Source organism: Ptychodera flava, assembly GCF_041260155.1.
Source record: "Ptychodera flava strain L36383 chromosome 23 unlocalized genomic scaffold, AS_Pfla_20210202 Scaffold_23__1_contigs__length_28996876_pilon, whole genome shotgun sequence".
In the NCBI taxonomy this organism is placed as follows: Eukaryota; Metazoa; Hemichordata; class Enteropneusta; family Ptychoderidae; genus Ptychodera; species Ptychodera flava.
This window is the reverse complement of record NW_027248277.1, coordinates 21,813,897-21,832,251: the sequence shown is the minus strand read 5'-3', so window position 1 is coordinate 21,832,251 and position 18,355 is coordinate 21,813,897. Positions and strand designations below refer to the sequence as shown.

General features: G+C 37.1%; 2 protein-coding genes across 2 annotated transcripts; one reads left to right on the top strand and one right to left on the bottom strand.

Moving 5' to 3' along the window:
* Nucleotides 1–646: 646 nt before the first annotated feature.
* On the top strand, nt 647–16,018 carry LOC139123614 (uncharacterized). The gene is made up of 6 exons (XM_070689780.1): nt 647–1,105; nt 3,427–3,729; nt 6,313–6,615; nt 7,581–7,882; nt 8,206–8,508; nt 15,284–16,018. The coding sequence occupies exons 1-5, from the start codon at nt 1,024–1,026 to the stop codon at nt 8,215–8,217; spliced, it is 1,002 nt and encodes a 333-aa protein (XP_070545881.1). The 5' UTR covers nt 647–1,023; the 3' UTR covers nt 8,218–8,508; nt 15,284–16,018.
* Nucleotides 16,019–17,710: 1,692 nt separating this feature from the next.
* LOC139123849 (serine/threonine-protein kinase pdik1l-A-like) lies at nt 17,711–18,355 on the bottom strand. Its single transcript, XM_070690000.1, has one exon. The coding sequence runs from the start codon at nt 18,353–18,355 to the stop codon at nt 17,711–17,713; it is 645 nt and encodes a 214-aa protein (XP_070546101.1).

The window sequence follows — 18,355 nt, the reverse complement described above, 5'->3', positions numbered from 1 at the left end:
ATAATTATATTGTACCAATCATATGTTTTGTCTGTAATTTAGGGTGCAAATGTCAGTTTAGGCAATGAAATGCTTAAAACAGACTGAATAAACAGTATTTTAACATTATAAGACAATATTACGGTGGATATTTTGAATTTGGTAAACAATTTCGATTTATGACGTCATAATAATTGAGGTGCGTCAATTTTATGTTGTATTTGTTTGTGTCAGTTTATTCAAATCAGTATTTGAAACTGCCTAAATTAACCGCATTTTATTATTTTAGTAATATAATGGCGGCCATTTTGAATTTATGACGTCATCGAGTCTTTCAGGTGGCCCAAATTTTTGGAGCAGTAGCTAATTTCGATCCATACACATGCAAACCTATGTTTCAAATTTGTCATTTTTGTCATCCGTGTAATATTAATTTTGCTAAGCCACATGACTATTAATATACCGTCCATACTTCTGAAAGGTGTTCTGCGCATCAGCACTCGATGCACACATCCACCATTGTGCACCGCAAATGTGGTGAGTCCACGTGGCAATGCAACTTCTCTGCATTTCCTGATGGTGTCGTTTCTTGCTTGGTAAGAAGCATCAAGTCTTTGATCCTGTCCCTCCACTGACGGTATCGCTCTATTTACAAGCTTGTTATAAAGCCATAAAATATTAATTAAAGTATTAATTAAATCTAGTAGGGATTTTAATTTCTGAATATGAATGGTAAAGTTTCAATATTCCAAAGTGTGATTCAAATCTTTTAGATTTCTGTCGGCCACCGTGCGACCGACTAAAAATGGAACGAGGACCCCTGACGTCAAAGACGTAGGGAAATTAACAAACAACCTTTATCTTTTGACACTGGGCCAAGACATGATATGAAGTGTGTTTTATCTCTCCTAAACATTGTCACCTTTAACCAACGCAAGCCACTTAAAATTACGTTTATCGACATTCTGGACTAGATCACCTGATCAACGGCCTTATCAGCCAGTGAATAAATCTTGAAATCTTGCTACTAGCCAAATCAAACCTATGCAAGACAGAGCGATGGCTGTGTTCAACCAAATACGTCTTCTGGTTCTCGCTATCACCATCGTAAGGGTGTTTAGCCAAGGTAAGTGGACCGACTTTCCGAGGGTCTTCATTATTTTCGGTATGGTAAAAAGTTGGTTTTGTTTTTTAGAAGCAGGAGACTCAATCCAACTGCAACTAACGTTCTACAGAGACAGTTGGAGCAAACCAAAGTGCGACTCTGATTGTCAATCTCAAGCTTAAATTAGCTTATAATTTTGTGTATCTCTTTGTCTTTATTTATGCGGTTTTTTGTATTATGCTCGCTTACGATGAACTCTTGTGAAATATATATTTCGGCACTTGCTCTTTTGCGTATTCATTTCTTCTGTTCTGCATTTTCAAATCGCAGTATATAAAAAACTCTACATAAATCATTAGCTATTTTAACTTTGCAGCAATGCTCTGGACTTTTGTACGTCAGTCCTTGTATCCGTTGTCTTGAATGTAATGAGCAGCCCTGAGTTGAAAACCAGATTCGCTATGGCTATAGCTGAGACGGCTCAGCCTGGCAGAGTGTTCCGGTCTGCTTAGGCTCCAGGGTCTATGGCGTAATATAATAAAGCCTCAAAATTTAGGGTTTTTTATACTATAGTAAAATTCTGGGCAACTGTTCCTTTCATCGTATCAGCATTCGTGTCATTTGCGCCGCATCAGACACTCGACTTTGTTCTTGTCTGACGCAGCACAAATGACACTCATGCTGATACGACACAGAAACAGATGGTATTGCACGTTAGTGGAGAGCTCCTTTTCATTGTTTATCTTCATTGGAGTGTTGTACCGGGCAATAACCTCTACAAACAGGTCGCATTTTATGACAGGGTGATCAAACTGTGGATCTATAGGTTAAGCAAAGATTTATCGCGGCAGCCTGTCAATAACAGGATGGTTGCTGTCAGTCAATTTTATAATTTAGTATGTTTACTCCTTTAACACAATACTAATAAGTAACCTATCAATAGACTCTATCGTCCGAAGTTATTTGCATATCATGTCATTTTGAATTGTTCTGTATAGGCAGACACACGTGATCCTTACACTTAATTCGGCATAATCTTCTTGCCGTCTCAGACAATCTCGTTTTCACCTTCTTTTTTCTTTTGTTTGTCAGGAAGGCCACATATTAGTATTCGGGACATTTTCTTGTTGCAGATACGTCAAAGAAGTCCCATCATGCTACACTGGCAATTATACCAATTGTGCAAAAGTTATCGTCTGCACGCAAGACAGGACGATTTCCAGTGGAGTAGAATCCAATATTTAGCATTTAGGGCAAGGTTTGCGACATTGTTTGGCAATGAAAATATTTGACATTCACAACAAACAAACAAATATATAAATTCATAATTTTGCCACGTCCAAGTTCACTTCTGATACTTCTCAAAGTTTCCGGTCAAGAATATATATGTACATGTACTTCGTTCTCTGAATATTAAACTTAAGTTCATTTTTTATTTTATTTTTCACTTATTTGTGAGATGAAAACGTTTTCGAGTAATCTTGAGCAAATGAGGGTGCACAAAGACTGTGACCTAAACATCAGCACCGCCTTCTTGGCGCTAGTGCCACCTTTTATCTTTGCCAACTAAGTGATCCCTACACAACACTGATCAACATAACAAATAGCGGGTTTAATGGAGATAGTGAGGGGATACATTAGTAAACATCGGGATAAGAAAACCTTTTGGGTCATATCTCGCTAATTTATTGGTGTGTGAGTTGAGTTTGGTAGCTGGTCAAATCAGTCGACGCCGATGAATTGAAGCAAGATTGTCTTTAATTCACACACTTATCAAAGCACGAGACATGCAAGCCTACCTTGCTGATGAAAAGTAGGTCGGTTGACCTCATAAGGGGGCCATGTCTTCAAACGTGCCGAGGCCTCTGGCCTTCACTCATTATCGTTGAACGGTTGTAAACACTTGCATTGTAAACCGATTAGGCAGCTGTTATCCGTCATTACATCATTTCACATACACACAAAACAAAATCAAAATTAATAGTCAAAAATGTTGTTTTTGGAAAACTGGTGTATTAGTGTTGGTTTAGTCAGCAAATTTAAGCCCATTCACTTTTCTTTTTTGTAATACACTTGTTTTCATGAGTAATTTGTTAAGTTGCAACTTTCAGCTACATTGCACCTAACACTCTTGATAAATTTGATCAACTGAACGATCCAATTGTCCAAAATAATTTCCAGTGGTGTTCCTGAGAAGTGCAGAAAAATATAAACTCCCCCATAAGTCTAGGGTCAACATAAAATTTCGTCAACAATGCAATACTCAAAATTTCTCTCTAGTTAATCGCCTTGTCCTTCGATGGCTAATAATATTGCTTCTTTCATTATTCTCATTAAATTAGCTACGGATTTACAAAATCTCGGATGTTGGAGAGACACCGCAAATAGAGCAATATCGTCATTGGAGGGACATGATTATAGACTTGATGGGTTCTACAAATCAAGAAACGATGCCATCAGGAAGTGCAAAGAAGCTGCACTGTCACGTGGATTCTCCATATTTGCGGTGCAGGATGGCGGATGGTGTGCATCCAGTGTTATCGCTCAAGACACATACAAGAAATACGGACCAGCTGACAACTGCGCAGGAGGTGGCGAAGGCGGCCCATGGGCAAATGATGTTTATAGAATAAAAGATGCCCCTGGTGAGTATTTTGGCTTTTATCCATTATTGTTAAAAGGTTATAAAACCTGCATTTTAACCGACTTGGCTGCTTTTACCCGTCTTTTCATCATTTACATTCTCAGAAAACAGTTTCCTGACTTTTAATAATGTAACCAAAACTTTAATACCAGTACTGGTTATCAAACACATTTAAGGTGGAGCTACATGTTGTCAACACAGTTTTTCTTCAAAGTAATATTTCTCATCAATGATAACAAGGAAACCCCATAATATTATTTAATTTCACAAATCAGAGACTCTGAAGATTAGTATGGTAGCAGTAGTTTACTTGAAAGATGAAGTGGGTGTATATTTGGGGTAAAAAACCTCAATTTTGGTATTAATGATACAAATTAATTTAAGTCAAAAACTTAACACTATTTTCTGAAATGTAATATTTAACTTGAAAGAAGAGTACATGTAGAAAAAAACGACTATTTTATTTTGCATTATTTATCCTCATTCAAAAATGGCAAGGGTTGAAAAACTGACTACCAAAAAAGTGACGAAAATCATGATTCGTAAAATTCAAGTGCCTCTTGTTTAAAATGTAAGAACTTCATTGCCAAACAAAATAGTCATTTTTTTAAAGAGCATTTAGAGAACACAATGTGAAAATTTCAGAAAAATTTGACGCAGCCAGAGAGGAGTTAAATTCTTTGCAAATTTTGAAAATGGGAGGAAAAAGAAGCCAGGAAAAGAGGTGATTTGCATTCATTTGCATAAATTAACACTCCTTTATATCGAAACTTACGACTGCTTGACAAGCTTAAAGGTCAACCCCACCAACATTTTAATCTTGGGTTAACATATTAATTAAATTGAATGAATATTTGCAAAACCATGATTTTTGAGCAAAATATGCTGTGTTGGGTGCAGGAAATGAGGTGATTTGCATTCATTTGCATAAATTAACACTCCTGTATATCGAAACTTACGACTGCTTGACAAGCTTAAAGGTGAACCCCACCAACATTTTAATCTTGGGTTAACATATTAATTAAATTGAATGAATATTTGCAAAACCGTGATTTTTGAGCAAAATATGCTGTGTTGGGTGCAGCCTCCCCTTAACATGAAAAATACTACAAGGGGAAACCTCCCTCTGGGGTCAACGAAGAGTAGCACTAACAAATACACTCTCACATTTAATGTGTCTCTTGTTGATAAGCTTGTCCTTCGATGGCTACAGACTCAATAGCTGCAAATTTTTTGTCATTATTATCATGGTTTTAATTTTAAATCAAAGGTGGTTCGTGCAAATATGTTACCTGAATGACGTGTATAGATTTATCACTGCTCGCTAATTTGGACATTGCCTACGCGTTTTAAGGTAGTACGCTACCATTCTATATAGGAGAGCGCCCTCTTTTGTCCAGAAGATGTACATGTTCCTTTTAGACTACCTAACCTGGTGAGCGTGAATAACAGGACAAAATGGCAAAAAATCATGCTAGTGACCTTATAATATTTCTTTCAGAAGTTTTTATGAATCAAAACAACCGAAATATATTTTTGCACTGAAAAATCGACAGTTATTTTTATTTGAAAGATCAGTAGAGATAATTAACAATTGTAGCTCTGACAAAATATCAGTAAGCTAGAGGGTCAAATCTCAGGTCTAACAAAATTCACCTTTGTTCGTCACTTTTTGCTGTTTAGTAAGAAAATTTGCATGGTGACCCCACTTTTTTTGCTTCTAAATCAAAGAGCACTGTCTGTTTGATAGATATTGCTGTACTTTTTAACATTTTGAAAATTATTTTGTGCATTTATATGAAGTTTATATTTTTAAAAAAGACTAATTTTACAGTTAAATGATAAATTTAGGGTCTAATATTTAATTTTTAAGACAAGACATCACAAATTTTAGTTGATTGTCCTAATTCAGCTGTCCTGGCAATGCAAATTTTGGTATGCACACTAGGATCTGTTAATCGTTTGCGATAAAATAAAGATTCTGCTGGTAAGTGCAAATTTCGCAAAATGGGAGATTTAGTGGTTTTCTGTCAATTTTGGCATGTGTTTTTTCAAAAATTTTGCATGGGTACCCCATATTTTTTTCATATCTTTGCGATGTACACATAAAGATTATTTCAGAAAAGTCAACTTCAAGAATGTCCCAACATTTTTTGAATGGTAGCGTACCTCCTTAACAGGTTAAATAATAAGCGGGTGCTGCATTCATAAAATAGAGCCCCCTTTGAGACGTACACAAATGCAGTATTTCTTGCACATACACATCGTGATCATATCAGAACAAGCATGATGCCATTTACTTGAATGCACAACACATGATGGCCAACATTTTAGTGGTGTACTCTTTATTTTGTGTGTCACATGATTAGTTTTTGAAAATGATGGGAAATCTAAATAATGTTAAAATGTTTAACTTTACCTGCCACTTTCAACACTTATGAAAGTTTTATACACTTTTTCAGTCTTTATTGGGTGTTATTCAAAGAAACGTCTTGGTAAACTGAGGATATATTTGGATCGGTTTATTACATATTCGCAGCTATTGGTGCTTTATTCGCTTCTTTCAATATTCTCATTAAATTAGCTTCGGATTTAGAAAATCTCGGATGTTGGAGAGACACCGCAAATAGAGCAATATCGTCATTGGAGGGACGTGATTATAGACTAGATGGGTTCTACAAATCACGAAACGATGCCATCATGAAATGCAAACGAGCTGCATTGTCACGTGGCTTCAGCACATTTGCGGTGCAGGATGGTGGGTGGTGTGCATCCAGTGTTATTGCTCAAGACACCTACCAGAAATACGGACCAACTGACAACTGCGCAGGAGATGGCGAAGGCGGAGGATGGGCGAATCAAGTTTACAGAATAAAAAATGCCCCTGGTGAGTATCGTGGCCTTTACCCATTATTGTTAAAAGGTTGAAAAACCTGCATTTATCCGACTTGGCTGCTACTTTCCGTCTTTTCATCAATGAACATTCTCAGAAAGCAAAATTGCCTGACGTTTAATAACAGTCAAAATTGTTCACAGTACTATTTGTCAAACACATTTAACGTGAGAAATACTACAAGAAGTAACCTCCATCAAGGTTTTACGACGAGTTTCCCCAACAATCACACTCTCACATTTAATGTTCTCTTGACGATCGGCTAGTCATTCGCCGGTGGTGGCAGTCCCCGGGTTGGTGGGTACCCATGCGCGTTACCAAATTCACGGAAAAGGGGTGTTTTTCTTCAGTCATCTCGGAGATTCTAGGTCCGTGAAATCGAGAAAAAGGGGTACTTTTTCAGAGTAACCTCCGAGATTAGGGGTATTCCTTTCATAATCTCCCTAGGACACTAATCTGGTATAGTCTCACTCACAAAGAAAATGAAAAACAGTACCGTACGTTTGTATGTACATATGACGTATACATGCCCATCACTTATGGTCCATCCCCCCTAAATCAACACGAGGGACAGTAGATGATGGGAGGTGTATTGTCACACAGGAGCCAGCAGAGAACTGCAAATCCAAACGGATTAGGAAGTGATTGTGTATGAATGTGACTAAAATCAGGTGAGGACAAACATTTGTGATATATGTACATGTATACAAAGTCAACCTCCAGGGTCAACCCTGGAAGTCAACATACTAACCTCCTAGATTTCGAAAATAAGGGTATGTTTTTTACAGCTATTTCTCCAAGATTTGCCACAAATAGGGGTGTTTTTCTCAGAAATATTCTAGGAAAGGGGGTACTTTTCAAACTTGGGTAACAAGCATGGGTACCCATCAACCCGGGGACTGCCACCGCCGGGGTCATTCGATGGTTAATAGTATTGCTACTCTCATTATTCTCATTAGCATCAGACTTAGAAAATCTTGGGTGTTGGAGAGACACCGCAAATAGAGCAATATCGTCACTTGAGGGACGGGATTACAGACTAGATGGGTTCTACACATCAAGAAGCGATGCTATCAGGAAATGCAAAGAAGCTGCACTGTCACGTGGATTCAGCACATTTGCGGTGCAGGACGGCGGGTGGTGTGCATCCAGTGTTATTGCTCAAGACACTTACAAGAAATACGGACCAACTGACAACTGCGCAGGAGATGGCGAAGGCGGTGGATGGGCGAATCAAGTTTACAGAATAAAAATGCCCCTGGTGAGTAATGTAGCCTTTACCCATTATTGTTAAAAGGTTGAAAAACTTGCTTTTATCTGAACTGACTACTGTTTTCCGTCTGTTCATCAGTTAATATTCTTAGAAAACAAATATCCTGGCGTTAATAATATAAACGAAGAGGTTATCGCAGTACTGGTTATCAAACACATTGAACGAGAAAAATACTACAAGACGTAACCTCCTTCTAGGATCAACGAAGGTTTCACTAACAAATAAATTCACACATTTACTGTATCACTTATAGATAAGCTTTCCTTCGATGGTTAACAGTATTGCTTCTCTCATTATTCTCTATAAATTAGCATCAGACTTAGAAAATCTCGGATGTTGGAGAGACACCGCAAATAGAGCAATATCGCCATTGGAGGGACATGATTATAGACTTGATGGGTTCTACAAATCACGAAACGATGCCATCAGGAAATGCAAAGAAGCTGCAGTGTCACGTGGATTCACCATATTTGCAGTGCAGGATGGTGGATGGTGTGCATCGAGTGCGGATGCGCAGAACACTTATCAGAAGTATGGGCGGTCTACTAACTGTGCAGGTGATGGTGAAGGTGGAGGATGGGCCAATCAGGTTTACAGAATCATAAATACTCCTGGTGAGTTTTACACTTATTTGTATTGCCATATTTGATGTTCGTTTTTTTTCTTCTCTTGTTGTAAATAATACTGCATTAATTATTCTCGTCAAATTAGCTTTGGACTTAGAAAATCTTTTTTGTTGGATAGACACTATGAATATATGAATAGGGATACCTTCATGTGCTTTCTATGAAACTAGTTTGTTTTCTTACTTCTTCTTATAGAATTTGCCTAAATGACTGGTATTCGGACTCGAAAAAAAGATTACAAAATTCATTTGATCAGGAACTTCTGGGCTCATTTTGAATCTTAAGGGTTAACTTGTACACTTTTTTTTATTTTTTGGAAATAAGAATAAATAAAACTTTTTCCAAGACAGATCACTAAGGGAGGATGGCCATTTCGAATTTTAAGTGTCAGTAAATTCAAGGTCATTTTTAAAATGTAATCCCATGGAATTTTTCTTTGTTTGACGTCATTGTATACGAATAATTTTCGCGGAGGCGCACTACGTTGAGCCGAAGGCGAAATACGTGACACGAGTATGATGACGTCGAACGGAAGAAAATTCCATGTGATTATATATTTATCACATGAACAGTCTTCTTAATTTTTGTTTGATTTGGATGGATCAAAATTATTGTCAAAGATAGCTAAAATATTGTTAGCGATCAGAGTGTTATTTGCCGGGATTTTATTCATCTAATGAGTAAAATGGCCCATCGCCATACAGATATGCAACTGTTTACTGGGTAATATGATATCTGTTACTTATAAGTTTCATGCATCCTGCAATCATCGGACAGATGTAGTGAAATGATTCTTAGCCCGTCGCTCTCTTTCATATCTTTGGGACGTTCTATTCTATTTGTAGGTGGTATTAAAATTTTGATAAATAATATTTGTTTTAGTGGCGACATTTTGAAACCAACCCAGACCGTTTTACTGCGTATATTTCTTAGCATTGATAATGTACAGCTTTTCTGATATACAAAGATTACATCGCTTGCTTATGTTAGAGTAGCTCGATGCGTTGTTAATAATCTACCACGAATTTTAACACTACCTACAAATAGAATGATACGTCCCAAAGATATGAAAGAGAGCGACGGGATAAGAATCCTTTCACTTCATTTGCCCTATGATTAGTTGTGAAAAAGGTGGTGAACAGTTATAGTGTAAATATTTGAAGCAGTCATATACGTGTTAATCATTCCGCCTTTCCGGAATTTATCTTTACAACTGTGTGACATAGCGCTATGTCATTTATTCATGAGCTTTCATTACTCTCGCGCTATGTCATTTATTCATGAGCTGTCATTACTATTCATGAGGCCATAAATTTCAGTCAAGAACCCACGTATATACTCGTCAATCTCCATCTCACCCCCAGTTACTCATTAGATTATATATGTTCTGTAGCAAAGTGTATAATGGAATAAAGTAGTATTTTAGATTTATAGTACTCGCTGAATCCAGTCTTCCTTACACGCCTTCAACATAGGAGTACCAGCCTTGCTGGCCCTAAAACGCAAACCAATAACCGTCAATACCATTATAATTCCGGACATATCACAAACCTATGTAGTTTGAAAGAAAACACCAACTGAAATAGTTTTCAAACATAAAAAGTGAGAAATAAAACAAAAGATCGCGGTGCTGTCCATAACAATTAAACCTCTAGATATTTGCACTACCTGTCTTCGGCTAGTCTTTGGCTGGTTACTGATATTGCTGTTTACATTCTCTTCGTTTCATTAGTTTCCAAGTAAAAGAATATATGAGATACCTGAAGAGGGCGCCCTGTTCTGTAGTCTACGGAAGCACTTTGTCAGAGCGCTCCGAACTTTATGAGTTTTTCGACATTAAAGGGCTACTTTTGTGACGAACTCAATTCGATACACAAATCAAGTTAGAGAGCTTACGTCAGTGTTACAAATAGGACTGAATAAGAGCTAAAATTGAAGACTTTCTGGGACATTTTTATGTGTACGAGAATCATGGCCATGGTGGGTAGTGAACGTACAACATATGCGCAGGTGGTAGAAAAAGACTGAAATGCGGATCAAAATAACACTGGTGAGCCCCCTGTTTTACCACTTTTCCTCAAGCAATCTGATGTATTGCCGCCTGAAAACAAACAATGGCTATCAGGAGAGGAAATTCTGAATGCTATTGCAGAAGTTATAACCATGACCAGCCTGGAAGGATTACAGCGTGTACGAGTTTAGGAGAATCTACCTAAATGATAAAGCGGACAGAGCAATACTTCTTCAACACGGAGTAAGATTGCGAGGAAAAGCAGTCGAGCTTTGGGGTAAAAATCCATATCGCAGAGACATTAACGAAGACTGGATCAGGCTAACTGTCAAAGATATTCCTCTCTCTGTCGATGACAGTGCCATAGCAGACACGCTAAAAGTACTCGGGTGTAAAATAAAGACACGGATAAATCAGATGAAATGGAGAATTAACGGCAAGTTAATCAACGTGCTGAATGGAGACAGAACTATATTTATTGAAAAACCCACAACACCGATACCAACTTCCATCAAAGTTGGTTCGTTTGCTGGTAGAATTTTCAGTAATCAACAACAGCAGACACAATATATGCAAAGTTGCAGCAAATGTTTGGAAAACGGACACATAGCACGCAATTGTTCTAAACCTGTTTAATGCAGAAAGTGCAATGGAGATGGACATATGGCTCGCGAATGTGAAAGTATGCAGGATAGTGTGAATAATCAAGAACAACTCCAAACGAATGTACGCCAAACAACAGGTGTCACAAACCGTCAAAAACCAATGAAATCGCATCCAGTAAACAACCAATGCATTTTGAAAGAGGCACAACAGTTACGCAACGCCAGCAAACAACTGCAGATGTTAAGGAAAGCAAAGCACAGAGTACCATACTTTCCTTCCTCAAAGATCACAGAGGACAAGGTGACAAATCATCACGTAACAAAGAAACAGATACAAATGAAGAAGACAGCGGTGCAACCGAGAACAGCGACGGGGAAGAGCCACAGTATAACACCTCACGAGAAGATATCTCAGAACGGTCTGCTGAATCGCAACCTATATAGTCTATTCAGCAAAAGGTTGATTGTGGAAAAATTAAAAAAGAAAGAGAAGATGTAAATTAAAGTCGGCACCATAAGTATGATCAAGCTCAATATTTTATCCCTCAACGTGAGGGATTTCAATGACAAGACAAAAATGAAATGTGTTCAGCAATGGATTAAACAACAGAAAGCTGAAATAGCATTTCTGCAAGAAATATACATTAACAGCCATAATATCCAGATCTTGGAAGAGGAATGAGGTAGAAAGATTTATTATTCTAAGGGAGACAACTATAGCAGAGGAACTGCAATATGGATTGGTAAAGATTCTGGTTTTCAAGTAGATTCAACGAAATATGACAATTTTGGCAGAATTGTAAGTGTTAACGGCACTCATAACAGTATAAAGCTATCACTCTGTTTTGTTTATACACCAAATACTAGGCTGCACAGAAGTCAATTTTTCAAAAGTCTGATTAATTTTATAAACGACAACTGTATATATGAAAATATTGTGGTAGCAGGTGACTTCAATTGTACGTTGAACAACCAACTAGACAGGCTACCACATTATGCCTCTCAGAAACAACGAGACAGATCAATAAGTGTCTTACGTCATCTAATGGGACAATTCCAATTGGTGGATATATGGAAAAACTTTCCCCGAGCGTAAAGCAGTTTACTTGGCGCAGACTACATCCATCGCCAGTATATAGTCGCATCGATTATTTTTCATTTCTGATCATCTAACGAAGTCAACAAAAAAATATGATATTAGACCAGCCATTATGACAGACCATATGGCAGTTTTCCTAGAAATAGCAACAACGTTTGAAAGCAGGGGTCCAGGATCATGGAAATTAAATAACAAGCTTCTTGAAAACGAAGAATTCGTGCGTAATGTGAGAGACATTATACAGCAAAGCAATGAACGCGATTTTATGAACCGAAGAACACAATGGGAAATGGTAAAGAAAGAGATTAAAGACTGTGCAATGGAGGTAACTAGAAAAACTACCAAAAATATAAATAAGAATATTCCAAGCCTTGAACGTCACCTCAAAGACTGTGAAGCACGAATGATAGCTGACCCGTCGGATGCAAATATTATACAGTATGGAGAGACAAAACAGAAGTTAGAAAACATTTACAGTCTACTTGCAGAGGGTGCTCAAATACGATCAAGAGCGGCATTGATTGAAAAGGGAGAAAGAAACACTAAATATTTTCTGAGATTGGAAAAACATAACGCAAAGAAAAAAGAAATTAAAGAGCTGTTGAATGATGATGGTGATATGATTACAGACACCGATTGTATACTAAAGGAGCAAAAGAAGTTCTACCAACGGGTGTACACTAAAAAAGACAGCGAGATTACTTTAGACGAATTTTTGGGTGACGTCACAATACCACAGTTGTCGGAAGAACAAAAGCAAATGTGTGAAGGTTTAGTAACTGAAGAGGAATGCTATGCAGCTCTGAAAGGAATGGCAGGAAATAAATCTCCGGGTTCGGACGGCTTGTCGGTTGAGTTCTACCGCTTCTTCTGGGAGGACGTAAAATTGTTAGTTGTCTCCGCTTTAAATGAAGGATGGGAAGCTGGTGAACTGTCGATTTCGCAAAGACGAGGAATGATTACATTGCTGTTCAAGAAAGGTAACGAGTCTGACCTAAACAATTGGAGACTGTATCGCTTTTAAATAATGACTATAAAATTGCAACCAAAGCTCTTTCAAATAGATTAAAACATGTATTGCATTCTATTGTACATAAAGATCAGACAGGATATATGAAAGGACGATATATTGGTGAAAATATAAGACTTATTTCCGATGTTTTACAGTTCACAAAAAAGAGAAAACAACATGGTATTATTCTATTCGTAGATTACGAGAAAGCTTTCGACACTGTAAATTGGAACTTTTATTTCAAGTGTTGAAAAATTTTATTTTGGTCCAAGTTTTATACGTTGGGTGGAGTCGTTGTATAACAATATTTCAAGCTGTATAAATTATAAAGGTTGGCACACAGAGTATTTCTCGTTACAGAGGGGAGTGCGTCAAGGCTGCTCACTTTCAGCTCTTCTTTTTCTACTGGTCATTGAAACTTTGGCATGTATAATTAGACAACATCATCACATCAGTGGTATTGATTTACCTTATGGTATGTCTGCAAAAAATATCACTTTTAGCAGACGACACGACTATTTTTGTTAAAAAAAGCATTCTCTGGAAGCTGTTTTCGAAGTTATGGATACCTTTCATAGGAGCAGTGGTTTGAAAATGAGTAACAAGAAGACTAAAGCTATGTGGGTTGGGAAAAAAGGAATTGCAATGAGAAAATTTAAAGTGTAGAGTGGACAAACGACCCAATCAAAACCCTTGGAGTTTACTTTGGTTATGATGAAAAGAAATGTGATTCACTGAATTGGGACGGGAAATTAATCAAATTAGAAAAACTACTTAACTCTTGGGCACAAAGAAATCTAACTATCTTTGGCCGGGTTACAATTGTAAAAGTTTTGGGCATTTCTCAGATAGTTTATTTAGCCAGTGTAATAGGTATCCCAGGCAATATTAAAGTTAAAGTGCAAAATCTCACGGACAACTTCATTAAGAAAAACGGCCTATAAAAAATCGTATACTCGAATTTGGATATGAGCAAGGGGGAGTAAACCATCTTAACCTAGATAACAAATTAAAAGCCATCAGTGCAATGTGGATCAAAAGGCCCCTTGAAAATAAAGGCAGCACATGGACTGCTATTCCTTGGTCCTATTTCCAGCTGGGTGATTCTCATGATTTGTTGCAGCAAAATCAGTTTTGTAATTCTGTACACATAACTGTCAAATCACAGATTCCAAGTTTTTATTTAAATATTCTCAATGCATGGTACAAAGCAAGTGATAATGCTAAGATGAACAGAGTATCATGGAAATGGACAAATAAATATAATATGTTTTGCCCATGTATTACAACAGAAGGTAACACAGAGTATGGAGTACAATCAGAGTCAAATTTTGTTCATGTAAATAAATTGACATCGAGAGTTTATTATAAATTATTTGAAAAGCAAAAACGTGGGGCAGACGATAAGTTACTTAAGTGGTTTGTATCTTTACAAGCAACAAGTTTAAGAAACGAACATAATTGTATTAGAGTATGGAAAAACATTTACATAGTCACAAAAGAATACAAATTGAGAGAGTTTCAGTGGAAGCTATTACACAGATTCATACCATGTTACAAATATTCATTTTACTGGAAGAGAATTGATTTTATGTACTGTAATTTTTGTTTCAGTATTGATACTTTAGAACATCGCTATTTGGAATGTGATGTAGCACAAAATTTATGGAAACATGTTTCGTATATTGCAAGTAATTATACAGGACACAATATTATATTATCAAAGGTAGATATTATTTTTAATTGTGACTTAGGTGAGACTAGACCTGGTGATAAAGGCGACATGGTTGACCTCTTAATTTTACTTTCTAAATGGTCAACCCATAAATACTGGGTAACTGGAGGCACAGTAATGCCTGTAAAGATTATTTTGAAAAATGAATTTATTCAACGGTACAAAATAGAAAAATTGAAGAATCCACATGCTAGTCAGCTAGAGGAATACGTTAGCATAATGAATTTAATGTAATGTTTTTCTCCGTTTAAGGATACCTTTTCTCTGTAAAATATGAATAATGACAATAAAATGAGAAAAGATGAAAAAAAAAAATATATGAGATACCAACAACTGAGCGACACCTCATCCTGCAAGGGAAATACATTTTGCTGATATGCATCGATGAAAGAGGGCACTCACAAAACCTGTTGTCGAATTTTATATTACTTCCCTATAGCAAAATACTATAATTGTCGATGATAAACGATTACTTATTAGGTAACTATTCTTTCTTTGGTCACTTTCCTTGCATGGAGAGGCTGTGTAAGTCCGGGTTGGCCTCTGCCAGGGTGATGGTAAAGGTGGCGCATTGGCCAATCAGCGCCACAGAAATCTACATGTATCGTAAACTCTTTGCCAATTTAACGCAATGAATGCTTATTTAGTTATAATGTGTCAATTTTCATGTATGTTTTCCGAGAATCGTATGTAACTATGTCTTGTTGCAACAGTAACAAAACTCATGAGATTGGGAGCAGAAATTTCAGAGACAAAAGCAAGATTCGGAAAGATCTTTAAAATCCAATTACTAGTAGCTTTAGTTCACTTATCTGTTGTTGTGGGTACTATTTGACAATTTTTCATTAGTATAGTTGCTTTTGCAACCATTGATATATCCCCTATTTTTAAATCTCCCGAAATGGAAATTAGCAATTGCCTGACATTTAAACAGCTGTCTTTAAGCACTGTCCAATATCTTAGTTTAGGATTTCTCGATATGTATATCTAACTAAACAAAATGTGATATAAAATAAACAACATCAATGAAATAAAACTGCCAAGTCTGTTGCTATGATCTCTGTTGAAATAACCATTGATCAGACCTTACACAGTCAGTTTGTTTATACCTCACATCTAGTCAATGTAATTAATCATGCATATAAACATTGATTAAACTAAACACATACAAAAATGGCCTTCTTATTGTTGCTACACAAAATTCACGTGCAGAATTTTATTCAGATCCTATGAGCTGTAAATAAGACATTGCACCAACAGACAGACAGACAGACAGACAGACAAACAGACTTTTCAGAGCACATGTGAACAGGTAGGCTAAAATAATTGAATCAATGAAAGATATTGTGAACAGGTAGGCTAAAATGCTTTCAATGAAAGATATTTTTGTCCAGTTCGGCTTAATTGTCTTTGAACCAGCTGTTCATAAACAACGAAGTTTCATTTATATCATTTCTGTGAACTAATATCTCCGCTCGGTTATCAAACAAACATTTTAAAGTCGTGGAAGCGGCCGAGTAATTTCTGATGCCGACTTATTCAGTAAGTAAGCCTAAGTTATTGGCTATTTGAATGGAAGGGGGAAGGTGTTCATCGAATGACACAGTCATGGGAACTCCATAGCTTTCTAAACGGTAGTGAGTGCAGTCTATTCTCCTTGACAAATAGACTGAAAGATCCGTCTCACGAGGGCGCTCTCTGCGCTCCCCTCTGCCAGGGAGCGCAGAGAGCGCCCTCAAGCGACTGATCTTTCAGTCTAATGGCAAACTGTCAAATACGGACGTCGATACAAGAAAAAGGGAAGAAAATTCCTGGCAAGATCAGAAGCCATGAAGTATTTGCACGCAATTCAACAACAGATGTCCCGAGAGACTTTCAACTCGTTATCAAACATTGTAACAGAACGTCTGGAAAATTTTAGTCAATTTCAATCAATGATTTGTCCAAACGCATGTTGACAGCTCAAAGTACTGGCAGGTTGTGAAATACAACTGACTCGAAATCTATCTATATACATCTCTTTTCCTAAATTTAATCAAATTCACTTTCTTGTTCTACACTACGTTTAACATCAACAAATGCATTGTATTTACAATATCACAAAATTGTATTAGCTGTGTTGTTTACATCTTTTAGGGGTGGGATAAAGTTCAATGCTTTCTAAATATGTTGATAAAAATTGTTAATGTAGTAACAAAAGGCTCAGTGAATATTATAGTATTTATGAACTCATCCCTAAGAATTCAAAAATCCGAAAAGCGACCAAATAAATAAAACGGGTAATTCTTCCAATATGCATTACGACGATCCGTCAAGCGTACAATCAACGTAAGTGCAATCCACATAAACTTCAGTGCAATCACCGTACCATTAGTTTTTAAATATTTGTGTTTGTTGTGAATGGATTGAAATTGATCTAAATAATTCAACAATTTATACGATGATAAAAAATATCTGTGAATAAACGTTATTATTTTTCCTAGCAAGAGCACTCGAAATAGTATCTGCGGTTTCCAAATAGGCTAAATATGCTTACTGAAGATGCAATCAAAACGAGTAACCCCCTGACCAAAACTTTTCACAAAAGAAGCAACATGTTGCTCCACTATAATTTTTTAATAGAACTTTGCTCTGAAATTCGATGACTCATGAAAAATATGGTTTGTCACCTATTTTGGTAATTTTTTTCAATTTCTTTTCAAAAGATTTGCATACGGGCGTGGTTCGATCACAGTATGCAGCAGTATGAACCTGATGCTGACTGCAACGACTCATGGACTTCTTCGGCCGAGGGTCTGGATTTGTAGGAAGCTCTGATCATTGAGTTGATCAGATTCCTACTTTCCTCGGGAATGTTGACCTTCGGATCAAGTGTTCTGGTCGCACCTGGATTTGTGTGAAGGAACATTCCTACAGGTTCTTGACATTGGCCGCTGAAAAAGATAACAAGCCGTTTGCCGTGTCGTGGTATATCAAGTATTGTGCGCTCCAGTATGGCACAGAACATGATTCCAAGGGAAAAGACATCGGCTTTCTCGGTGTAGTTACCGTTGTATACTTCGGGCGCCATGTACAATTTTGTTCCTGCCTCAGTGTGTATGTAAGATGCCAGAGGCAGCCCACGGCTTGGTAAAGAAACGGTGCTTGTAAGTTTCATCTTTGCAAGTCCAAAATCAGCAATTTTGGCAATTAACTGACCATTATTCATCGTGATCAAGACATTTTCTGGCTTGAGATCGCGATGAACGATTCTCCTACTGTGAGAATACTGGATAGCGTCCGCCATTTGCTTTATGAAAGAGAGGAGAAGTTGATCGGAACGCTTCGCTTCGATGACGTAATTCTCTAGGTTACCACGGTTGCAGAACTCCAT